The 23,593-nt window shown below is 42.7% G+C and overlaps 2 protein-coding genes across 8 annotated transcripts in view; both read right to left on the reverse strand.

The window, feature by feature from the left end:
• The window catches only part of FANCC (FA complementation group C), a 196,702-nt gene that overhangs the window by 145,942 nt on the left and 27,167 nt on the right, over positions 1 to 23,593 (reverse strand). The window lies entirely within an intron of this gene.
• PTCH1 (patched 1) overlaps positions 1 to 23,593 on the reverse strand; it is a 110,213-nt gene that overhangs the window by 46,331 nt on the left and 40,289 nt on the right. For all 3 annotated transcript variants that reach the window (XM_081880923.1, XM_081880922.1, XM_081880924.1), the window contains 7 exons: positions 12,142 to 12,331; positions 10,270 to 10,336; positions 10,066 to 10,157; positions 7,641 to 7,839; positions 4,826 to 4,947; positions 3,113 to 3,260; positions 1,638 to 1,769 (listed from right to left, as the gene is read on the reverse strand). In XM_081880923.1, the coding sequence (XP_081737049.1) occupies positions 1,638 to 1,769; positions 3,113 to 3,260; positions 4,826 to 4,947; positions 7,641 to 7,839; positions 10,066 to 10,157; positions 10,270 to 10,336; positions 12,142 to 12,331 (950 nt within the window). The remainder of the gene's footprint in view (positions 1 to 1,637; positions 1,770 to 3,112; positions 3,261 to 4,825; positions 4,948 to 7,640; positions 7,840 to 10,065; positions 10,158 to 10,269; positions 10,337 to 12,141; positions 12,332 to 23,593) is intronic.

The following is a 23,593-nucleotide window of genomic DNA, read 5'->3' on the forward strand; positions in this document are numbered from 1 at the left end:
AAAGCAAGCCACATTTTAACATTGCCCCTTTCTAGCCAAAGGTTTCGCCTACTAAATACACTTTTACATGACACAGATATTGTAAGGCAGAGTTTTGAGCAACGGTCCCTTCTCCTCAAATAGTGTCAGAGAGTCTGAACTCAGATTGACAAGTCTCAGGCAAATTGGGTCCTCCCTTGAAAAGGGCACGTGTTGCGGTGAAACCTGGCAACCAAACCCTGTGTTGTGGGTGGGTACGTTTGGATAGCCACAACACCCAATTGGTAGGTCCCTTGATGCTGGGTTTAATCAGGCCAATGGGATACAGCCTAAACAGATCAAGGGACCTATTTATACCCATGCACGTGACCCAGAGCTTCCTCTTTCGGTGCGTGCATCGGAACACCCGCCCAGCTCTCCCTACTTTTAGGGCTTGCGCGCCATTGTGTGTCATCTGTTGACCTTGCTGTGCCATTGTGTGTCATCTGTTGTTGGGACAGGGGCATGGCAGGAATTTTCCCCACTTGGCTGATTGGCTGGTGCCATTTGGTTTTCGCCTGCCGCGTAGCAAATCGTCACAACTTGTAAGGTTGCAGATAGGTTCTGGTTCAGGTGATAGGGATGGGAGAACGCTCTCGCCATCCCTATGTGAAGGGTTTTCCATTAAAGGAATCCAGGGACTCAATGGTTTGGTCAACCCCTGAGAGAGGGGTTGTGCCCATGCCTTAGTCCAGGGGTACATCTGGGTGGTGGACATAGCCTGTTCCTGGCTTTCCGCCTATCCAGGTGTTCACCCTAGGCTGACCTATGCTGGTGCCCTGGGTCAGCGCTACCTGCAACAGTGCAGGGAGCTAGTCGAACCAGTGCCTATGCAACTACTCACTTGCTGTAATCAACAAAGTTGTGGCCTAAATTCTGCCAAAAACCAAACCAAAATTTTGAGTCTTGTCTGAATTTATTTAAGGGGAAGGTTTAAAGGTCTGACCACGCAAATGCCTTTTCTGCTAGCAAAGATGGTTTAACTCGGGGGAGCGGAACATTTTTCAGGTCACATGTCTTCTTCTGCAGTCTTTGGGGGGTGGGGTCTACATGCCAGTGGCTGCCATGGTTTGGTGACAAAACTGGGTATGGCCAGAGGGGGAAGTGACTGTGACCTTTGTACAGTAGGCTGCATTCCAGTCACACATAAGCCAGGGGTTCCTACACAAGTTTCCCCCCTCTCCCTCCACCCCCCACCCCAACTTTGTCCATCTGGGCAAGGAAAAGTCATTATCAGAGTTCACAGACACATTCCAAATCAATAAAAGCGCTCAAGGACTGTATAGGACAGAGCCAGCAATGTGTTCATCCTGGAGAGAAAGGGGAGTGGTCTAGGAAGAGTTCAGAGAGCCAGATAGTTCTAGATTGGAGGTTGTGGCCTGAGGTTCCCCAAACATTGGCTTAGCTGAAACCGCAGAGATCAAGCCTGTCCTCCATCTATCCCATGTGTGCACTTTCTCAAATGAGCCACAGGTTCTCTTAAGATACCGACATGAAGGAAAGAGATTGCCCCAAATGGAATTTTTAACGCGACTGCAGGAATGCTTTTATGATGGATTATTTTAAAACGAGTCGCGGGAACATTATGCAGAATCAAAGCAATATTGTGTTCATTTTACCATTAATAGGTAGCCGCTGGCAACTCTGATAACGCTGACATCAGAAAACGATTTTAGGATATCTTCCAGGGTAGTTGTAGTAAAGGAAAGCACCTTCTGTGTAGAGTTTTGTGCCACACTCTGATGAACGATCTGTGAGGAGGAGATGGGAACAGTGATCAAGGAAAGGAGGACAATACAATGCGTTCCTGCAGGGGATATGATTTAAAACCAGCTTTTATTTGTTTGTGTATGTGTGTGTGTGTGTGACACACACACACACACACACACACACACACGGATATGTCATTAACTCTTTGTTACATAATTGCCATACTTGGTAGAGAGGCTCAGCAGGCTGCTATAGATCAAATAAGATTGTGCGCCCCAGAGGAGAGGAATATGGCAATTTATTTGAAATAGTGAAACTGAAGACGGTTCACGCTCAGTCTCCCCTGCTTCCCCCACCCCCCGTCTAATTTTTTTGCTCTCTCGATCCAAGAGTCTACAACTGATTTGTTGTTATATCAGTTGTGCCTCTAATCTAAAACAACAAATTCTTAAGAGCAATCCTCTCTTTCTTCATTGGCTGGGCACTTTAGAGAGGTCGCAAGCAGCTTAGCAGAGGTCAACCCCTGGGAAACAAAGGCCAGATAATGTCACATGACCTCACCAATGGGACTGCAGCTGTGAACAGATTCTATGGCTGGCTAATGTGTTCCAGACACCTTTACTGGATAACCACACTGACCAAATGTTTTTAAAGCCAGCCGAGCTCTTTAAAGCTATGGCAGTTCACTGTCGGATCAGCAAATCAGAAGAGCGCACCAGGATTTAAAATTCACGAGTGAAAACAAATGTTGTATGTCTCTTTAACGTCACTCACAACAGCAAATTCATCTAGGATGAAAGCAAAAAGGCAAGTTTAAAATCCTTTGCTGCTACTGTTCTAAACAGAGGGCACACTTATCCCACAAGCCAGTTCTATTGTATGGAGCTTCAATGAAGAAGTATTCACTGCCGTGGATGCTTTAGCTGAGATTCCTGCATTGCAGGGGGTTAGACTAGATGGCCTCTGGTGTCCCTTCCAACTCTACAATTCTGTGATTCTATGAACGCTATGGCCAGGGATGAGGATGGGAGATAGACTCCCATCAACAGCTTTCCCATACCTTCTACAGACCATGGACATTTCCACAAGCATACAGTGGTACCTCGGGTTAAGTACTTAATTCGTTCCGGAGGTCCGTTCTTAACCTGAAACTGTTCTTAACCTGAAGCACCACTTTAGCTAATGGGGCCTCCCGCTGCTGCGGGTAAAGTTCTTAACCTGAAGTTCTTTACCTGAGGTAAAGTTCTTAACCTGAAGCACTATTTCTGGGTTAGCGGAGTCTGTAACCTGAAGCGTCTGTAACCTGAAGCGTATGTAACCCGAGGTACCACTGTACTAGGAAAGCCCACCAGAAATGGTTCACCAGGTAGGTTTCTTGTTTTACCTCAACATACATCCTTTGCCAGGCTTCCAGAATTGCCGCTGCTTTGTCTTCATTCCAGTTGATGTGCGAAACATACTCATACCCCTTGAAGTGCTCATACATTTGCTTAGGAGTCATTAACTGAAACATGGTTTGTAAAGCCTGGGCACTGCAAGAGGAAGGGAGGTGGGAACTTAGAAGGAGGAAAGGGTTTAGGGCAGACATTTTAAACGAAGACATTTTCAGCGCCTGGCGTCCTAAAATGAGCACCTTGAAGGGACCTTTGGGTTCGCAAGGTTGGAAAAGATCTCTGCTTGAGACCTCGGAGAACTGATGCTCATTGGAAAAGCCAACTCAGGAGCAAGTGGATCAAGGGGCTGTCGAAGCAAAAGGTGGCTTTGTACGTTCATACGCTTCACCTCATTTCTGCTTCATTTTCATAATGTGTTACTTTATTGTGACTGCAAAACACATTGAGTGTTTGTGAAAAAGCTGGGGAATAAATGCCGGGAAATAAAACAGAATAAAGTCACAAATTATCTTTAGGCTCTGATAGCCATCTGCTTAAAGTCAAATTTGTAACAAATCCTCTGCAAGACAGGATCCCAGGCACCTGGGGGAAAACTCTTTTCTTTTTTTGCCTTTTTACTTTTTAAATGCTGTAGCTAGAAATATTCGTTGTTCAGATTTTTTATATTAATATTGGTATATGTGATTTACTACTTTTAAATATTGCATCGTTTTAAAATAATCTGCATTGTTCGATGTCTCAAATTCATGTTGGAGAAATAAAGCAAATTATATATATAAACTGGTACACATGCACTGGAACTTACAAATATTGTGAGATACCTATCAATTTCCCTACTGCCAGAATGGCCAGCTGTGGTATTATTGGGGGTCACTTTGTTCCAGGGACTAGAACTATTTCACTTGCAGTAAGGTTATATCAGTGAAGACAGGATCGTTACCTTAAACCAGTCCCCCAATTTTTATACATATGAGACAGAATACATTTAAATCATGTAAGGTCCATGGAAGTGTACCCTGGGCATACAGTGATGAACATCTGAATGAACAACAAATTCTATTTTCCCAGCTGAATTGCTGAAAATCTTTCCATTATTAGATGGTGAAGAATGTTCTCTGGCAACTCAGTTTCCATAATACATTGCTTGCTTTTTCTTCTCCTGATCCAAACATACATACATAACTTTATTTGTATCCCACCTTTCCACAATTCAAACCATGCTCAAGGCAGCTTACAACATGAAAAAAAAATACATATGTATTTTTGCGTATGAAAGAAATACAGAGGCCTGCTGCTACGGAGACCTTATGAGTGAAGCGTGAGCAAAAGCACTGTGGCTTAAATGTGAACTACACTTTAATTACAATTTTGTGTCCTTCCAAGTTGGCTGAACCCTATTCTGCTGAACCCGTAATAAAGCAGTAACTCTAGATGACCTACAGCCAAAGTGGAACTGCACTGTACAGAAAGCATATATAACTAGTACAAACTGCCAAAACGTTCAAATAATACGTAGTAAGAAAGATTACTCTAGAAAGCAATTAAATTGTCATGGAAACATTCAGGAAGGAGATTTCACGACCTACCATAGACAACCCAGCTTAGCAACACCTTGCCCACAGGTGGCAAAGGTTTTCAAGAGAATTTTATATTTTTTAAAGAGAAAGAAACAGGATATATGAGACAAGGCCATTGGTATTTACCTGACAAGTTTCCCAGTACCATTTTTAACTGTGCCACCAATGATCAGCTCTTCCTGCCAATGCATATATTTTTTGGATAACCCATAGCATCCTCCACTTAAAACAAGGGCCACGTCTAGAGGCTAAAAGGCAAACAAAAGATGTTACAGAACCATAGGCCAATAAGAAAGCACAAGACAATAAAATGAAACAGGACCACTAACATGAATTCAGGGACTCCCCAAAGACAAGTTTGCTAGTACACAGGAATCCTGCAGCAAGCTCTGAAAGGGTTCAGGGTTAAGCAGTAGTCAGGAACATACTTGAACTGTAAAAATACTTCATATTTACGTGGGGTTATGTTCCGGGGATTGTACCTAAAGCCAAACCGTGTAGTCAAAACCCCTTGTGTTCAATGACGGGTGAGATTAACAAAGTCATTTTTCAGAGGAACTTGCCCCCTTTTATTTATTTTTCACTTTTTATTTGCCACATGCGTAAAGCTGAAAATGTACAAGTTAAATCCATGCAAGTTGTGGGCTGACGGAAGAAGCACATGTCAAAGACCTTGTCTTTCAGCCATGATTCATTTACATGGCGATGTACACCCAGACTGGGTCTTAGGCTTCTAATAAGTGTCAGGACTAAATAACCGTCAGTTATCAAATTAAACATAGTCCTTTGTAATTCTCCCTCCAGTAAACACCCTTGGAAAATACAGTTGCCGTATCATCTGGAATACCCATTCTAGTATCCCCCTCACAGTAACACTGGAAATGATATTTGCCATGGAAATGTAAAGCCTGATCGCACTATTCTTTAATTCAGGCAATTAAAACTTCTCTTGAAGTTGTATAATTAATGGTCAGTTGGAAAGGACTTGGGCTGGCCAACCGACTCAGGGAAGTGTAACAGATCTTTAGCATTCTGAATCCCTAGAGAGGTGAACAACAACAGAACTTTGTTCTTTAGTATATATTTTGCTCCTTTGGGTGCAGCAACTGGGGACAGTCAACCAAAAACGAAAAAGAAAAGGTTGAATACTTCATTTCCTTGGTAGCTCCCAGAAAAGGTAGAGAATACGACCGAAACCGCCAGAACATTCTCCATTTACTGAGGGACCAAATAAGAGCACGGTTCTTACTGTTTACATTCATATACCTAGGGAGTCAAGGAATCTGTAAGGTCACATTCCTGTTGCCTTCCATGGAGTATAGACCTCTGACACTGGACTAAATTGCTCCTGTCTCTAGACTGCAGACCAAACAAAATATGGAGAAATGGAAGCAAGGGAAGGCCCCATTTTGCCTTGAAGCTTAGTGACCACAGCAAGGGAGTTCATTCAGTTTCAAATCCTATGCATCTATGGGCACATCAGTATTCTTTTAGGGGCCTTTCTTTTGTTGCCCCTCAAGTTCTCCTCCAGAAGCATAAATCTCTGCAATGGTGTGCTTTGCAGAGGGGGCTGTAGTAGGAGAAGGGCAGAATCAGGCAAAACCAGCAGCCCACCCTAGTGTGAGTGGAATGACTTCTCTTCACACAAAGGGAGCTCTGGATCCAAGCTACTAAAACCATAAAACAAAGTCAGTTCCACAATCATAGCTCGGTGACAACTGAATGCAAGACAGTTCTTTTTAACATGCACAACGAATTTGGGATTCTTTCATCCAATAATGCGTGCTTTTAAAACACATTCATTCTCCTCCCCACTTACCCTCTCTCTGTTCATACACATATGCATGCAAATTTCAAATATTACCACTTACAATGTAAATCAAAAGCAGCCTCTATTATAAAACATGTTCCTGAGCCAAAATAGAGAACCAATTCGTAGGAACAGTTGGAGGAAGCTGAACAGGGATACACATTTCACATGGCAGTCGCAGTTAGCACTTAGTGGACATAGCTGGTGAACTGCCCTAGTGGCCTCACAAATCTAGTCACTTTGATATCCTAGAATCCCTTGCTTTGCAGGAGGGCATAAACAAAGCTGAAGACAGTACTGCATGTCACTACAAACAGCTGGTAAAATCAACACACCCAGGAAGACACTCATACGGAATAGTTTCATCTCTTTCCCAAGAACGCCTATTCCCCCACTCGCTCTCTCCTTCTATCATGCCCACATTTGAAAATCCAAAAAGCATAATGCCTATTCAGGAGGCACCGGGAGCAACAAGCAAATGAAGATCTGTGGAGACAGACAGAAAGCAGTCTGCAACCCATAAACAAACACATGCAATGGAAATTTCCAACAGGAGTGCTAAATCAAAATGCAGTGAAGCCATAGTCTGTTTTACAAAGCTGAAAGGAGTTCTTAAATAAAAATCTTCTCTCTGAGGATGTGAAACAACACTGTAAACAAGACTGGTCAAGACTGTTCTGCCCAGGTGGCAATGCCAGCCATTTATTTATTTGGCACATTTGCACACAACTCTTCTTCTGAGGAGCTGAAAGTATCATGTCTGAATTCCATTTTATCTTTTTGGGATTTTTTTGTTTTCTTTTGTTCTGGAATCCATTTTATGTTTTGTTTATCATATCTTCATTTGCTTCCAGGTTTTTGACTCTTCATCCCAATCACATCATAATCATTTATCATTTATCTTATCATGAGGTAGAGACACTTTAAAAAAAATAAAAATCAATATGAAAGCTGTTATTATCAGATTTCTAAGAACAGCTGTAGGCAACAAATTGCCCACATGTACCTATAAAATGGCCTTTCAGGAGGGTTAAATTGAAATTTATTTTTGAGGCTGGCTTAGAGGATTGTAGGGTTCCACCATTCCTTCCACATTTCCTGAGTTAGCCAACAAAGGCCAAGCTAACTTACTTTGGTTGAATTTTTGTTCGGTGCTGTGATAGGACAGTCAGGATCATCAGGATTCAGGCAAGGTCGATCCATATACCCATGTCCAACGTCTGCCTTATTCAACATTTCTTCCCAGGTATCTACTTGCGAGTTTATTTTCTTTAACTCTTCCAAGAATTCTAAGGGGTCAAAGTTGGTCCACTGCAAATGGGGTTTCCCTCTGGAGAAACAAAAGAGTAGGAACATAATGGTCAAAAAGGCATCAACAACCTTCACACTGACTCACAATATACACTTCTCCCCCTCCCAACCCTCCTTATAAACATCAAAAGCCCAAACTATGGATATAATTCACCCTAATTATGCCCTATTAACTGAGCAGAACTTACTCTTGATTCTGCCTATTTTAAACTGTGCTACATGTGATATTCGTTCTTCAGTAGCCACTGTTGAAGACAGTTGAGAAATCATATCTTAGGACTGGTTTCAGACAACAAATTTCTTGTTAATGTGAATAGTCCCACCCATCCCAAAATAAATGTTTTTTCTATAACATCTGAACGGGGAGGTTACAAATATTACCTAAATGAAGTTCTAGAACTGCGATGACACTATTGTAGTTGGCTGTGGAATTACAGACACTGAGGTTGGCCGATATTCTTTGATATCTAACTGCCACATCATGTTGGGTTCATGTGTATGGCCAGGGATGTTCAAATGGACAAGAAATTTAATGTCTGATCTTGCCTTTCGATAATTTTAAAATTGGGATTACTGACTTCTTAGTTACTTTTAAAAGGAGAAAGAATTTCATATCACATAGGAATTGCTTGCCTCTGAATACACGTTTCATATGTAATCAATAAGGTTCTCGCTTTTTTATACTTAATAGTTACTGTGTTCCTTCAAACGCTTGTTAACTTAGCCATCGACTCAAAAATGCCTGAGCACTAGCTGCTGCCACCATCATGACTGTCTTTCTATTTCTCCTACCTCCAGTTTTGATTTCATGATGTTGATAGACTATAAAGGCTTTTGGCTGCCTTATTTTGCGGTTCAAACTACTGTATCTGCTTAACCAGGCTTAAGTCATTATTCAAATTCTCCCAACCAGAAAACACAAACCCCCTTATTCCCCCATCTAAAAAAACAACTCTCTACACTGAAGGTTAAGAGATGGCCATTGCAAATTGCTTTTACAGAGACATGCAAACCAGGGCAAAGACAATAACACAAAAGCTAAGTCTTGCATAATTAACCAAAAATGTCTAAACTGATTAAAAATTAACTCTTTGATGGACACATTACGTTACATATAACAATCTTCCAAAAGGGATACCTTGTGGCACTGAACAATCAGATAAACAAAGGATTAGTTTCTTCCTGAGATTATTATTTTTAATTTAAGGCGACAATTCACATACTTTCAGCCAAAGAGAACTGTCAGGCCATCGGTACTATTCTACGTTAGAATTAAAAGCAAGGAGGGCACAAAGCTTATTTCCCTCAAAATAACCTTTGTTGCTGCTGGGACATGCGTTCTAAAAGTATGATGGAAGTAGCTTGAAAACAGATTCAGATTCACTGCATTCACAGGCATTGGTTTTCAGGATGGTGAAAGTGTTGTGAAACCATTTCCACAACGCTTTAGAAAGTATTCCTGGCCTTGCCCCACAAAGACAGAGCTGCTCTCTCTTATTTTCCTTTCCTTTCCTTTCTTGCATGGGAAAAAAGATTAGTGGTTGTTTTCAAGGTTGTTGGCTTTTAGAAGATTTTTGTGCTAAAATGTGTGAAAAGCTGAAATGTGACAGCACACTTCGTCTGAGAAGAAGCACTGCAAAAACTCAGGACATCTACCAGGAGACCGATTTTCCAGAAATTTGCATACTTGTTTCCTTTCCACGGCATGCACCTTAAGACACAGGGCACACAGATCTTCAAAATGACTGCAGAAAACAACCCTGGAAAACAACCCTCGATAAAGTTCAAAGCTCAATCACATCAGTGTCAATGCTAAATCGGTTGTTAAAGAGGAAGACTAAAGGTTGCAAATAAAAATTTGTCTGTTGAGATGCTATTTATAAGCTGGTCCATGGTCTTTGTGGAATGGCTCAATCATGAGGCGGCAGCTGAATGCCTGGAGGAAGCAACATCTGATCCAGGATCATGGATGTGAAACTTTCGTGAAACCACTGCAGCTGTACCCGGGTCTTATGTGACTTCTCCTATGCAGCTACATTCCTGCAGATGGAGAGTCTTGTCTGAACACGCTGTTTGTCTTGTGTGACTCCACCTCCATTATTAAGACAAAAGCCTCGTCAAAGTCACATATATCCAACTTCTGATATTTTGTTTTGTTGCCGGTGCAGCATAAGAACAAATCCTAATAACGTGAGAGGCTACCATGCAGCCCAAGCCGGTTTATATTGTAGAAAACAACACTTACGGTAGATATGCAGTCCCCGACTGTAACTTTGCACCCTCCCAGAAACAGTCCAAAGGTGTGATAATTAAACAAGGGTAAAGATGTTCTATGATCTGTCAAAGTTAGAAAAAAAGCACACGCCAAATTAAGAAACGATAAAGAGTTCAATGCAAAATTATTATTTACAGAGGAAAGCGTGTGCAGAATACAACGTATTATGTGTACCTTGTCCATGTAACCTTCTGTGATCGGTTCCCCTGATTTATGGCATAAGTGTTCCAATTTCCATTGTCTGTAAAAAATTAAGAACAAATCACATCAAAACCATAAATACACACATTTATTTTTTCAATGTCCCCCATGTAGGTGGTACACCTTTAGAGGAACTGTAAAGCACAGATGAAGCACTTTTAACTACTGAATAAGGGGCCTGTTGTGCAATCATCAAAACAGGGCAGTTTTTGTTTGTTACAGAGAATGCTACTTTGTAAACAGGGCTTGAATTGTGCAGGAATGGTTGGGAACCCTCTTTCCGGATGTGTCTGCAATCAAGTATTCTGTTCAATGTGGTATGATTGCCCTGCCATCCCCATCGCTCAGCCCAGACACTGAGGTCCAGCTCCAAGGGTTTTCTGCTGGTTCCCTCCCTGCGAGAAGTGAGGTTACAGGGAACCAGGCACAGGGCCCTCTCGATAGTGGCGCCCTGCCTGTGGAACACCCTCTCTTCAGATGTCAAGGAAATAAACAACTACATGACTTTTAGAAGACATCTGAAGGCAACTCTGTTTAGGGAAGTTTTTAATGTCTGATGTTTTATTGTGTTTTTACTATTCTGCTGGGAGCCAACCAGAGTGGCTGGGAAAACCCAGCCAGATGGGCAGGCTATTAATAATAATAATAATAATAATAATAATAATAATAATGATGTTGTTTTGCTCATTTGGAGGTTTATTTTGCAGGCATCATTTTTGCCATGACACACCCTGTCACTCTTCTGGCATGCTACAATTTGAATTATATTAGTTAACCTCTATGGAGCTAAAATCCTGAAAGATTATAGTGGCATATGGTGTTGACTTGGTTGTTCAATCAATGCATTTCCTTCACCCTTTGGAAACAATGAAACTGACTGCACACACAACCCTCTCTCGTTTATCAGACACCAACTTAAAGACTTTTGAAAAGCAAAACCTGGAATACTGTACTGTAGACAAATTGTTTGGAGTGACTATTATGTTACCAATTGGTGAACACTAAGGACTTTTTGCTACTTGGAAACCCATTAGTGCGTCAGGCAAAATTTATGCTGCACATTTATCTATGCTGTATCGAAAACAGCTTCTGACTTTGAAATATGACAGACTGTAAATGCCTCAAGATTAGGTCCAAACCTGTGCTATTAACCTTAACTAAAAACTTTGTTTAGCATCACAGATTTTCATAAGGCAATATTTATATATGTCAGCATACCAACAAATGAAAAAAAAAAAATAAACAAGAGGGAAGTTCTGTTTTCATTTATATCAATACCAAATCTGTATGAGTACCATAAAGGCATGAACGATTATTTTCTGAAACACCTTGTTCAGAGTAACTTCAGACATTTTAAACTAAGGTCAACACCTGGAGATTCCAGGGTGAAAACTAATTCTCGAGGGGCTACCTATCCCCTTTCCCCCATTGCCAACTGAGATGCTAAATAGGAACCAAGAAAGAGGCATCTGTGGCTAAAAGAATTAGACAGACAGCCACTGTGAGGCTGAAGGCACCGGCACATTTCCGCTTGCTTCCTTCAAAGTGGCCCTCCAGGAACATGAGTTGGTGGGAGGGTTGTAAATATTGAAAAGCAGATGTGCAAGTCTGCTGCAATCCCATTTACTGTACTCCCACTGCATTGCCGGAAGGGGATAGTTGCGCAGCAGAGATGCACATCTGAAGCTTGTGTTATCTCCTCTGCATGAATTCGTCTTCACGTGTTAACAGCAGGAGAATTCAAAGTGGGACCACGGCACTCCTGCACCTCCTTGTCAGGTCCCAAGCTACTCTTAGTTCCGGGAAGTTAATATAACATAGCCTTTTCTCTCCATTCCACCTTACCTGTTGTACATATACACGTGTACCCTGCTGGCTTGAAGTGCAGAATCAAGGTGCTGTCGGAGTGCCTCTGCTGTTAGCACATTAGCGCAGTCCTCTTGTGGTGTCTGAATCATGAGTTGGGGATTAAACATGGCCTCTTCTCCAATCTTCTGGCGCGTGTAACTTAACTCCCGACTCACTCGTCCACCAACTGACAGACAAATATTTACAACCTGGGATCAGCCAACAATAACTTGCTCTGGATTCACATTCTAAGAGCTCACAGGCCACCAATAAACTTTCCCATATGCATGGAATGTTCTGTAGCCAGTTAAGAACTGAAGCAATTTTAAAGAGAGCTAATTTCATCTACAGTGCAGCAAAAAGACAGAAATATCCCTTTATATAAAAAAATTAATCAATTAATTGTTCTTACTTCACAAACGGAGGTGTGTGTTAGGTTGATTCCTGCTAGACACACGGTCTTTCAGTATCACACCAAAATTTCCACACGTAGAAAGTTTATTAACAAAAGGGAAAAAAGGAACCTTTTCCTTGCAGACCAGACCAAATATTTCTCTGTTACAATTTCTTGCACTTGTATAAACAGTCTGCTGCAATGGCACATTTCAAGATAAATGACTTCAATTTACACTCTTCTCCTAAATAATTTGGCAATGGCAGAAGGGGAAATGTTTATCTTCCATAAAAAGGAGGTAGGAGGGAAAGAGTAAATGAGCATTAGTATGTCTTGCTGCTGCTAGTTAAAACATAAAAATACTGTTAAGTTAGGGTCACATAACGGTGCAGTTTCAGAGGAACAGAGTCAGCTACACTTAAGCGATCAATTCCAAGTGTCTAGAATCGCTACAGTGAGCTAGGATGTACCAGAATTTGGATTCCAAGGCAAATTTTATCTTTAAAAAGTCAAGAAACCTAACAAGGAGACACATTTATGCAGCCTAAAGGTCTAAAGCAGTGTTTCCCAACCTTGGGCCTCCAGCTGTTTTTGGACTACAACTCCCATCATCCCTAGCTAGCAAGACCAGTGGTCAGGGATGATGGGAATTGTAGTTCAAAAACAGCTGGAGGCCCAAGGTTGGGAAACACTGGTCTAAAGGAAGCTAAAATGAAGTCAGAGACTGTACAATCCTATACAGCTCTACTCAGAAGTCTCATGGTTTTCAGTGGGGCTTACTCCCAGGTATACAGGATTATGATATGATAATCTTTATTGTCATCGTCCCATACAGAACAACGAAATTGAAAAAAATCTACATCAGACATTCAAAAACCAACAAGCCTGCTAACCCAGCCTGGTTAGCCCCCCTGGTTAGCCTGGTTAGATCCCCAAAAACTCTGATACCCCATAATTAAATACAATATACTCCCACAGAGACTACCTTACACTGTGTTTAAAACCAAAATCGCATTTGGTTAGAAACTGTTTCTTAGGGGGCTTGTTGTTGTTTAGTCGTGTCCGACTCTTCGTGACTAGTCTTTATAACCCTGTACCTCCTTCCAGAAGGCAGATTGCAGCCATAGAGGAAGAAAACAAAAGGAAACTAAAAATAAAATGACAAATTTAATAACAGTCACAACTGCTTGTATCTCGAGAACTGAGCACCATGATCCAAAGATGCACTAGGACTGTTCCATCCCCACCTCATGCAAAACTATCTCTCCATCGTCTCTAGAATGGCATGTGATGCAGCCGAACAGCAAAGGAAACTGCAGAATATCCAAACATTGGATAATTGGTTTTCACCTCCGGTTTGAAATTTTCATCTCAAAAGAATGTGTTTGCAAATAAGCCCCTCGCCTTCACTGCTAGGTAATTTATGCTTATTGTAACAAAGTTTACATGGACATCAGTTCTGAAGCTTTAATTCAGCTTACAAAGACACCGGTGGAATTTTGATATTCCAACCTACAGTTCACATGACAACAAATCTCTACATCCCCATAGGAACAATACATGCTCTGCCATTCCATCCCCAAATCTATACCTTATTTTATTTTTTGGAACTGATGGAATTTAACACTAATTTCAGCCAAGAGGTCCAGTCTTGTGCAGGACAAAAGACAGCATTCCTCATCTCTACTGAAAGTGACCAACTGTTTAGTATCAACAGAAATTATTGCTCCTTACTCAAGGTGCTGTCAAACTATATTAATCTCACTTAACAAGGCAAATTTAGCTAATCAGAATTACATCATAGTCAGCAGGAAAAGCTGTGCTCTTTCCTGTCTCCATAAACCCAGTGAGTGAATAGTGACAGATAACTAGATGGGTTTAAAAGCATTTTATTCCCATGAAAATGAATTTCGTCAACTACGTAACATTGTATATTTTAGTAGCATATATATATATATATGTGTGTATATATATGTATATTTATATATACGCATAGTGGATTGTTTTTGAGCTTAAAAGCTGTAATGTATTTAAAATTACATTTAATACAATTAATTGTATTTAATTGCAATGTAATTGTTCACAGTTCTTTAAAAAGTTTATATAAATGGATCAGAAGTAATAACCCACCCTGCAAAAAAATACACAAGAATGAAAGAACTATGTGTGAATGCTGTCTTTCCTGTAGTTTTTTTCTTTTAATCCTTAAAGTGTAAAGACCTTATAATGTACTCTCACACAGACATCTGCTTGATAATTTTTCCAAACTGTTTTCCCCAAAACTCTGCTCCAGTTTTTCAAAGAACAAAAGACCTCTCCACAAGAAAATGCCACTTTATGTGACGCCTTTAACATCAATATACACCCAGACTGACACATCAGCCTCACATGTCTAACACACTCTGATCACCCCAGGAAGACAAGCGAACCTGTACACATATTTCTATCCTTTTCTTTCGTCGTTCCTAAAAGCTATTCACAAACTATTATGAAGATTCACAATTAAAACAGCTATTGAAGAGTTGTACAGTTGGAAGGGATCCGGAGGGTCATGAAGTCTAACCCCCTGCAATGCAGGAACCTAAGCTAAAGTATCCATGACAGATGGCCACCCAACTTCTGCTTAAAAACCTCCAAGGAGAGTCCACAACCTCCAATGGGAGTCCGTTCCACTGTCAAACAGCTCTTACTGTCAGTATAACATTGTTAAGTATAATGTCTGGAAAAGTTCATCATTACAGTGGTACCTCGGGTTACAGACGCTTCAGGTTACAGACTCCGCTAACCCAGAAATAGTACCTCGGGTGAAGAACTTTGCTTCAGGATGACTACAGAAATTGTGCTCTGGTGGTGCGGCAGCAGCAGGAGGCCCCATTAGCTAAAGTGGTGCTTCAGGTTAAGAACAGTTTCAGGTTAAGAACGGACCTCCGGAACGAATTAAGTTCTTAACCCGAGGTACGACTGTAATTTGTATGCTCCATACATTTTCTGCTATTTAATTACAGTGGTACCTTGGGTTAAGTACTTAATTCGTTCCGGAGGTCCGTTCTTAAGCTGAAACTGTTCTTAACCTGAGGTACCACTTTAGCTAATGGGGCCTCCCGCTGCCGCTGCACGATTTCTGTTCTCATTCTGAGATAAAGTTCTTAACCCGAGGTACTGTTTCTGGGTTAGTGGAGTCTGTAACCTGAAGCATCTGTAACCTGAAGTGTCTGTAACCCAAGGTACCACCGTATTATATTTATAATACGGTGGTACCTTGGGTTACAGACACTGCCTGGTTCCAAAAGACCAAGAAGGATGATATGAAGAGCCAATCTCCTTGGAGTAAAGAGTTCCACAATGCTGGTGCCACTGCTGAAAAGATTCTGTCCTAAGCAACCACCCAGTCAAAGGTGACTCTGGGGTTGCAGTGCATGGAGCGCACGGAAACACCGTTTACCTTCCCGTTGCAACGGTACCTATTTATCTACTTGCACTGGCGTGCTTTCAAACTGCTAGGTTGGCAGGAGCTGGGACAGAGCAACCAGAGCTCACCTGTCGCGGGGATTCGAACCGCCAACCTTCTGATCGGCAAGCCCTAGGCTCAGTGGTTTAGACCACAGCACCACCCACATCCCTTTGCTCTTAATATATGGGGGTACATTAATATAGAAACCTGTTCCTACTTGCTTAGTAGTGCAGACTAGCACAAGCATGGCCAACGTAGCCAAGTTCCTTTCTTGGAGTACGCCATATTCATGGATGGTGAATAAGTGAATTGATAGGCCTAAGCACGTATGGCAGTTTGGCACTGTGTGCTCCAGTGCTAAGCACAACACTTGTGATGCCATGGAAAACTAGTGGTCTGGGATCAAATAATTCAGACAGTCTGCTTGGGTGAGTTTGGTAGACTCTGAGCAGGGAGAGACAGCACCCAGACAAATATGCAAACATACATAGCAAACAATCTGCCCAGAACAAAAGCTGCTGCAAAAGATTCTGTTAAACACCACGATGACAGTGGTTTTCTTCTTCAACTTTTAAAAAAATCCTCCCCTTCTTTATTGTTGCTTCCACTAGGATGGAAAACAATGGCATTTTTCGTGTTTGTGTGCTTAAGTTGTAAATAATGACATATAAATTATATGAAGAGATCTTAGTAACAATGCAATAAATCAAAAAAGGTAACTACAAATGTACAATGCAATAAAAAAAATACTTCTTTACATTGCAAATGAAGAATAAATTAAAACATTCTTGGGTGATTTCCCGTTTCTAGAGCTACTTGGTCGCATCCTGAACTTCTTTACTGAGGCCACAACCCACTTAACTATGGAGCAGATCAATAACAACTCAAGGTAATGTCAATAAGGAGAAATAGATGGTGTGGAAGTCTATATTTAGCTGAGCACAACCTCCTTATGTTGTTTTTAAGCCACGTTTTCTCAGGAAAGCAGGTAACTTGTGACAGTTATTATAGTTCTCTGCATAGGAAAGTGGGAAATAATATCCTGGCCTTTCCTATCAACTGAAGACTTGATGGAATAAAACTGTCATCGATTTTATTATTCCCATTTACACCCTGCTTTTTGATCCTATCGGAGATCAAGGTAGCGACATAGTTTTAGACAAAACTTGCAAAGATTACAAAACTACTTAACAGCAGTAGCCAATTAAAAACTCCCACAACCAACAACACTCACTGTTCAAGGTAACGTCTGAAGACTCAAACCGGATGGCCAAAAGTTTGGAAGAACGAAACACTTCATAAGGTGTTCTTGAACTCCAGCTCCCATCAACCTCCAACCAATAGTCAGGGATTATGGGAGTCTAACAACATCTGGTGGGATACTGAACTCCCTACGATAAAGGGAGTTCCACAAGTAGAGCACCCAAAACTGAGAGGGGCAAAAGGCATATAGCACGCAGCCCAGCCTCTAATCTGGGAAGCATACAGAACAGGATCCCACCCAAATAGCTCAACAAACTGCATCTACATGGGGGGGGAAAGGCTCATATGAGTAAAGAGTGGGATAAGGGCCGTCTTTAGAAGATGCGACGCCCGAGTGCAAATATCTGCCCAGTGCCCCCAAATTAACACAGATAGTGGGTGTGTGAAGCTGTGCACTTCCAGCCACTGGGGGAGGGGCAACGCCTCCCCCCATGCCACTGCGGGAGAGCAATCCCCGCAGAGGCTTGGGAGGGAAGCTGTGCGCCTGCCAGCCATATGGTTGACAGGGTACAGCTGGTGGGTGTGCAGGGAAAGGGGGGACCACCAGCAAAGCTGCGCAGCTCCCCCACTTGCTGGGGCGCCCGTGAAAGGCCGGCGCCCTGGCGCGACACACCACTAAGCCCTATGGGAAAGACGGCTCTGAGTGGGACCTAAATTTCGTGACCAAGAGAGGTGGTGACTGCTAAAAATCTGGCTGGAATTTCTGTGCACGCCTGAGGCAACACTGATGCATGCAAGCACTATCAGATAGCAGGTGTGGCTTTTGCATTTCACTGTTAACAGTCGGGGGGGGGGTCAGGGGCAGTGTACTTAAAGTGCAAAGCTTGGCCCCTTATTCACTGGCAGAAAAAGGTGAAAAGAAGGGGCCAATTGTATCTCCAAGTGGACAGAGGTCCATAACTGAGGTGCCTGTACAGGGAAAAACCTGCTACACATCAGCATACAATAGGAAATGCCTATCATCACGCCACCAGTAGGGCCTACTCCGAAAATCTAAAAACCCAGGCTAGGACATCCCAGGAGAGTTGATCGATCAGGTATTTCGAACCCTATTACACTGAGCTCTTCAGGCATTTGTGCACTCAAAATTGAAACTGGTAGCATATTGGCAGCAAGCACTGATCCCAAAAGGTTGGTGTTGCGTGTGGCTTTACTTTGAGATACCGTGCAGCAGCTGGGCTACAGCATTCTGTACTAGCTAAAGCTTCAAGGTCCTCTTTAAGGGAAGCCCCACATAGAGTACACTGCAGGGATCGAAATGCGACATTACCAGGGCATGGATTACAGACCAGGTTATCTTGGTCAAGGAACAGCCATAGCTGATGAACTAGACAGAACTAAGAATCAACATTCCCAGCTACTGAAACCATTGGACTTCATGTGATAGCTCGGAACCCAGGACTATTCCCAAGGGGTACATCTGTTCTTTCCAGTGTGAGCGCAACTCCCATCTTGTCAGGATTTGGCTCCAGTGTAGAGGTCATTTAGAGCATGCTTTGCCAACCAGGTGCCCTCCAGAAGTTGTTGGGCTACAGTTCCCATTAGTCCCAGCCAGCTATGTAGTCCTACAACATCTGCAGAGCACCAGGTTGGCAAAGATGATTTAGAGAAACAACTAGATACTCCTTGAGACAACATTGTAGATGTTCTCATCTTCACGGCTGCAGCAGAGGAAAAAGCTAAGCAAGCATGCCGAGGTGTCTTGCTAATGTACAAGTCTTCATCTTGACAGGTTATATAAGTTATACGCCTATCGTAATAGCATTTTGAGGGTCTCATTCCTGGCAATGGGCAGGTTGGAATGTTACTGCTTTCCATTAAAATTTGCCACAGTGCCTTATCCAAAAGGATACGACTGTAAAAGACAGCATGTGAACTGTTCTGGGTCCAAGCTGTCTGTCTCTGGGACCAGAGCAGCAGCCACCCTTTCAACCTCTATATGCACATTAAAAACATACTCGGTTAGTTCCTGGGAGCTCCTGGCTGCAAGGCTCCCTGGCAGAACCATTCCCCTACGATGACATCAGTAGGCTTTGAATTTAGCCGGGGGGGGGGGGGAGAACCCAGTCATTACCTCAGAATGCTCTGATCTAGGAAAGAGCCTTCAAGATACAGAAGACTAACAAGCTGGTCTGTCCACCAGAACTGAGGTGCAAACTAGATGTGTGGGACGATCGCACACATCTTTCGCACGCATGCCCCATGGACATTTAAAGCAGAGGTGGGGGCCTAGATCCCACTGCTTTTTGGTGGTTTATGCCCAACTCCTGTACAGGAAATGTGCTAGGCAGGTTCAAAAATTTCTGAAAGCAGCAGAGCACAATGAGGAAAGGTCAGTGAAAGTGTCAAGTTCTTCACACTTGTCACACTTGTCCTCACAACACACACACACACACCCACCCCTTTGTGTGTGGATACATGCTTAAAGATACACGATTATCCCACACCACACAATTAATCCTGCCCTTCAACTAACCTGAGACTCGGCTATACGGCTCAAATAAAATGTTTTAAGTGTGTTTTAAGTGCAATATACAATGTGGCACTAGATGGCGATGGTGAGCCTTATAGAAAATTCAATGTATTTTTAAAAACACTTTTTTTAAAAAAACAAACAAACATTTTCAGAACGGTTTTTATATGTTCCATCCTGGATGACCCTGCTCATGCAAAGGCATCCTGCTGCTGAAATAATGGTGGAAATTACATATAAATGCCCTTTCTAGCAAATAGACAATCGTATTTGGAGGGCAGTTTGTTAAATGCTAACCCTCTCCTCTACAATGAGCACAAAGAACGATAACTGTGATGTGGACACCTGCCCAGAAAAAGTTGCATTATTTCTCAGACCCTTGAACAGCTGCCAGGTGCCAGCAGCTTCTAGTCATTTCTACCTGAGGCATATTTGAACTCGTGACCTAGAGGTGAACGGCTCTGTATATCCTATTACCAAGCCCTAGGCCACACTCTGTACCTCACCGGTACATAAAAACTGTTTTAAAACACCAAGCACCACACACAATAGTAAATTACATTTGATCGTAAAGGAGTAGCAAAAAGCTGACTCACAGAATGGGGCTAAACTCTTAACAATCATTTGAAATGTCCCGGTTGCCATTGCTTTTCCAGAAATGTTACTGGTAAGTGTTGAATAATTGCTCCTTTGTATTGGCATTCTTCCATTCTTCATCGTCTTCACTGACATACTTCTAGATGCCTCACAAATCTTATTATTTATGATGGTATAAACAAAACAGGGCCATCTCCAGGAGTTAATGTGCCCTGAAATAAGTGTGGAGCACAGTGCAACACCACCCTAAAAGTCTAACATTTAATGCACATACTGTGCAAGACTGGGAACTCGTAACTGCTGCCTCCTGCCTTGTTTTTGCTGCATTAACAGCACAAAAGAGACCTTTCTGGGGTGTATGTCACATGTTATCATCTCTCTGCCTCTGTTCTTGTCATAGTGTAGCTTTTGGAAGAGGATGGGAAGCATGAAATGCCTTTATAGTGGTACCTTGGGTTACATACGCTTCAGGTTACATACGCTTCAAGTTACAGACTCCGCTAACCCAGAAATAGTGTTTCAGGTTAAGAACTTTGCTTCAGGATGAGAATAGAAATCGTCCGGCGGCCCGGCAGCAGCAGAAGGCCCCATTAGCTAAAGTGGTGCTTCAGGTTAAGAACAGTTTCAGGTTAAGTACGGACCTCCGGTACGAATTAAGTACTTAACCCGAGGTACTACTGTATAGATGTAAGATTTTGTTTTTAAATGAGTGTTGGACCCATTTCCACCCATTCCCTTATAACTTAACAGCCCAGAAAACCTGCCTGCAGAAAGCTTTACGGTACCGGTTTGGTTTTAGGTGAAGCCATTGGGCTGTTTCTTTCTAGACTAGAGAGATCATCCAGGAAATGTCCTTATGGCCACTGGAATAATTCCAGAGCTAATACAGAGTTGCATTAAAGACAGTAAACACCTCCAAAACGCCTGCCTTGAAAAGGCTCGTAGACATAGGTTTCAGACTTTATGTTAAAGTACTACCCAACCCCCTCTCCCGTTGTTACATCTACAACGCCTGCCTGAGTAAGACGGATAGGCGTGGGTTTTTGAGGGTTAGGCAATGGTTTTAAATTAGTACTAGAGAGTGTGCACATCCAAAACATGTGGATATATGGATATGGCCAATCCTTAGACATTGTTTCCTTGGGGCAGGCTTACAACTCCCATGATCCCTAGCTAGCAGGACCAATGGTCAGGGATGATGGGAATTGTAGTCTCAAAACACCTGGAGGGCCGAATTTGTGGAGGGTTAGACATTGGTTAACAATCTCTCTCAGTCTTTCACTTTCTGAAGGACAAATGCCAGACGGAAGGAAGTTACTACAGAGGGCTGAACTAGATACAACAAGACCCAACTGACGGTGTCCTAGAGCCCATTTGAGAAAAAGGAGTTGCCAAGGGTTGCAAGCTTGATTGAGATTCAGCCCAAATACCTAACCACTCAATTTAACCCAGTTTTCTGCTCCAGTAGAAACCCATTTCACATGAGGCAAAGTGGGGATGCTAAGAGACTTGAGCACAAGGCAAAGAGGATGGAGGCAGGGAGAGTCTTCTCCATTTTCTCTGTGAGCAAACTGAAAGTGTATCAAAGCCCCCAGTGAAGATGAAGGGGCTCCTGGTGGGACACAGAGCCCAGTGACAACTAGAAACCTCTGCATGTGTGTGGTAGGTTCATTGTTGCCCAAGCATGACTCTAGGTCGTTTGGGGCCATGATGGGCTTACACAAAGGATGAGAACGAGAGGTGTTCAGACAGTGAAGTTAACGTGTGGGTCTGGGGGAGGACTGCATGAAATCCACTCCCAGCACTGATGCACACAGTGGCTGCATAACCTGCTAACTTCATTTCCAGCTGACATGAAGGAGCTCTATGCTCAAACTTCAGTTACAAGCAAAGAGCTACTCCGAGTAAGGGGGGCCCTGGTTCAATCTGGGCTCTTCCTCCTGTGGAGAAGGGGGGGGGGGCTCAGGCTTGGTGGGTCAGTCAGGCTTCCAGGCCTCTTGGGACTCTCCCAAGGCCCTACTTCTAACCAGCTGTGTTGCAATCCCTTCTCAAGTGCTTTTCCCCAGGAGGAATTTGTCCTTGATGTGCAATTATACCCCCTGCTTGCCATGATGGGGAATAGTAAAAGGCAAAAAAGTCAAGGACCCCTGGATGGTTAAGTCCAGTCAAAGGCGACTATGGGGTTGCGGTGCTCATCTCGCTTTTCAGGCCGAGGAAGCCGCCGTTTGTCCACAGACAGCTTTCCGGGTCATGTGGCCAGCATGACATGGCGCAACAGGACACCGTGACAGAAGCAAGAGCGCACGGAAATGCCGTTTACCTTCCCACCACAGAGGTACCTATTTATCTACTTGCACTGGTGTACTTTCAAACTGCTAGGTTGGCAGAAGCTGGGACAGAGCAATGGGAGCTCACCCTGTCATGGGGATTTGAACTACCAACCTTCTGATTAGCAAGCCCAAGAGGCTCAGTGGTTTAGACCACAGCGCCACTCACATCCCTGATGGGGGATGTGTAGGCATCCAAAATTCTGACTTGTATATGGCTGCAATGCAGCCTAGGGTGAAAAGGACAGCAGCCACATCCATTGCCCTCCCTATCTTTTGCTTCAGGGCCATGCCCACCACTGACATGTGCCCCCCCCTGAAAGTTTCCCATCAGGAAATGCAGCCCTCAGGCTTAAAAGGGTTCCCTGTCCCTGATCTACAAGTATACTGATACACACTGGATAAATCTCTTTGCACTGAGAAACAGACTGGCACAGGTGTTATCATAAAGGGGCAGTTGGGTTGTATGATGTCTGATGCTGGCACATTTTGAGACAAGCAATAAAGGCGTCATAATACGATGATGATTCTCATGGAACAGTTATGAATCATGGATTCCATTTCTTTAGTGCAACAGTAGGGGCAGAAATCTAACATTTTGACCAAAAAAAAAAAAAAAAAAGTTTCATATGTGGTAGAGAGAATTAATACAAATTGTTCTAATCCCTCCTTGTTCTTGATGAGACTTCTTTGTCCAGAAAACAGAGGATCACGTTTTAATGCTTTAAATAATGGTATCATATAGTATTTGTACATTTGCTCTTGAAAACGGGACCTCCAAGCGCAAATTGTCTACCGAATAAAACTTTTCATTAGCTACTGGGAGAATTTAGAGTAAATAAGGATTAATCCTCTCTTCCATATATGAAATTCACACAGAGAAACACATATATCCCTCTGGAGGAATAACAGGAAAAATGCTGCTTTGTCCCATAGCAATAAGC

This window comes from Podarcis erhardii (assembly GCF_964252035.2).
Source record: "Podarcis erhardii genome assembly, chromosome: 11".
Lineage (NCBI taxonomy): Eukaryota > Metazoa > Chordata > Lepidosauria > Squamata > Lacertidae > Podarcis > Podarcis erhardii.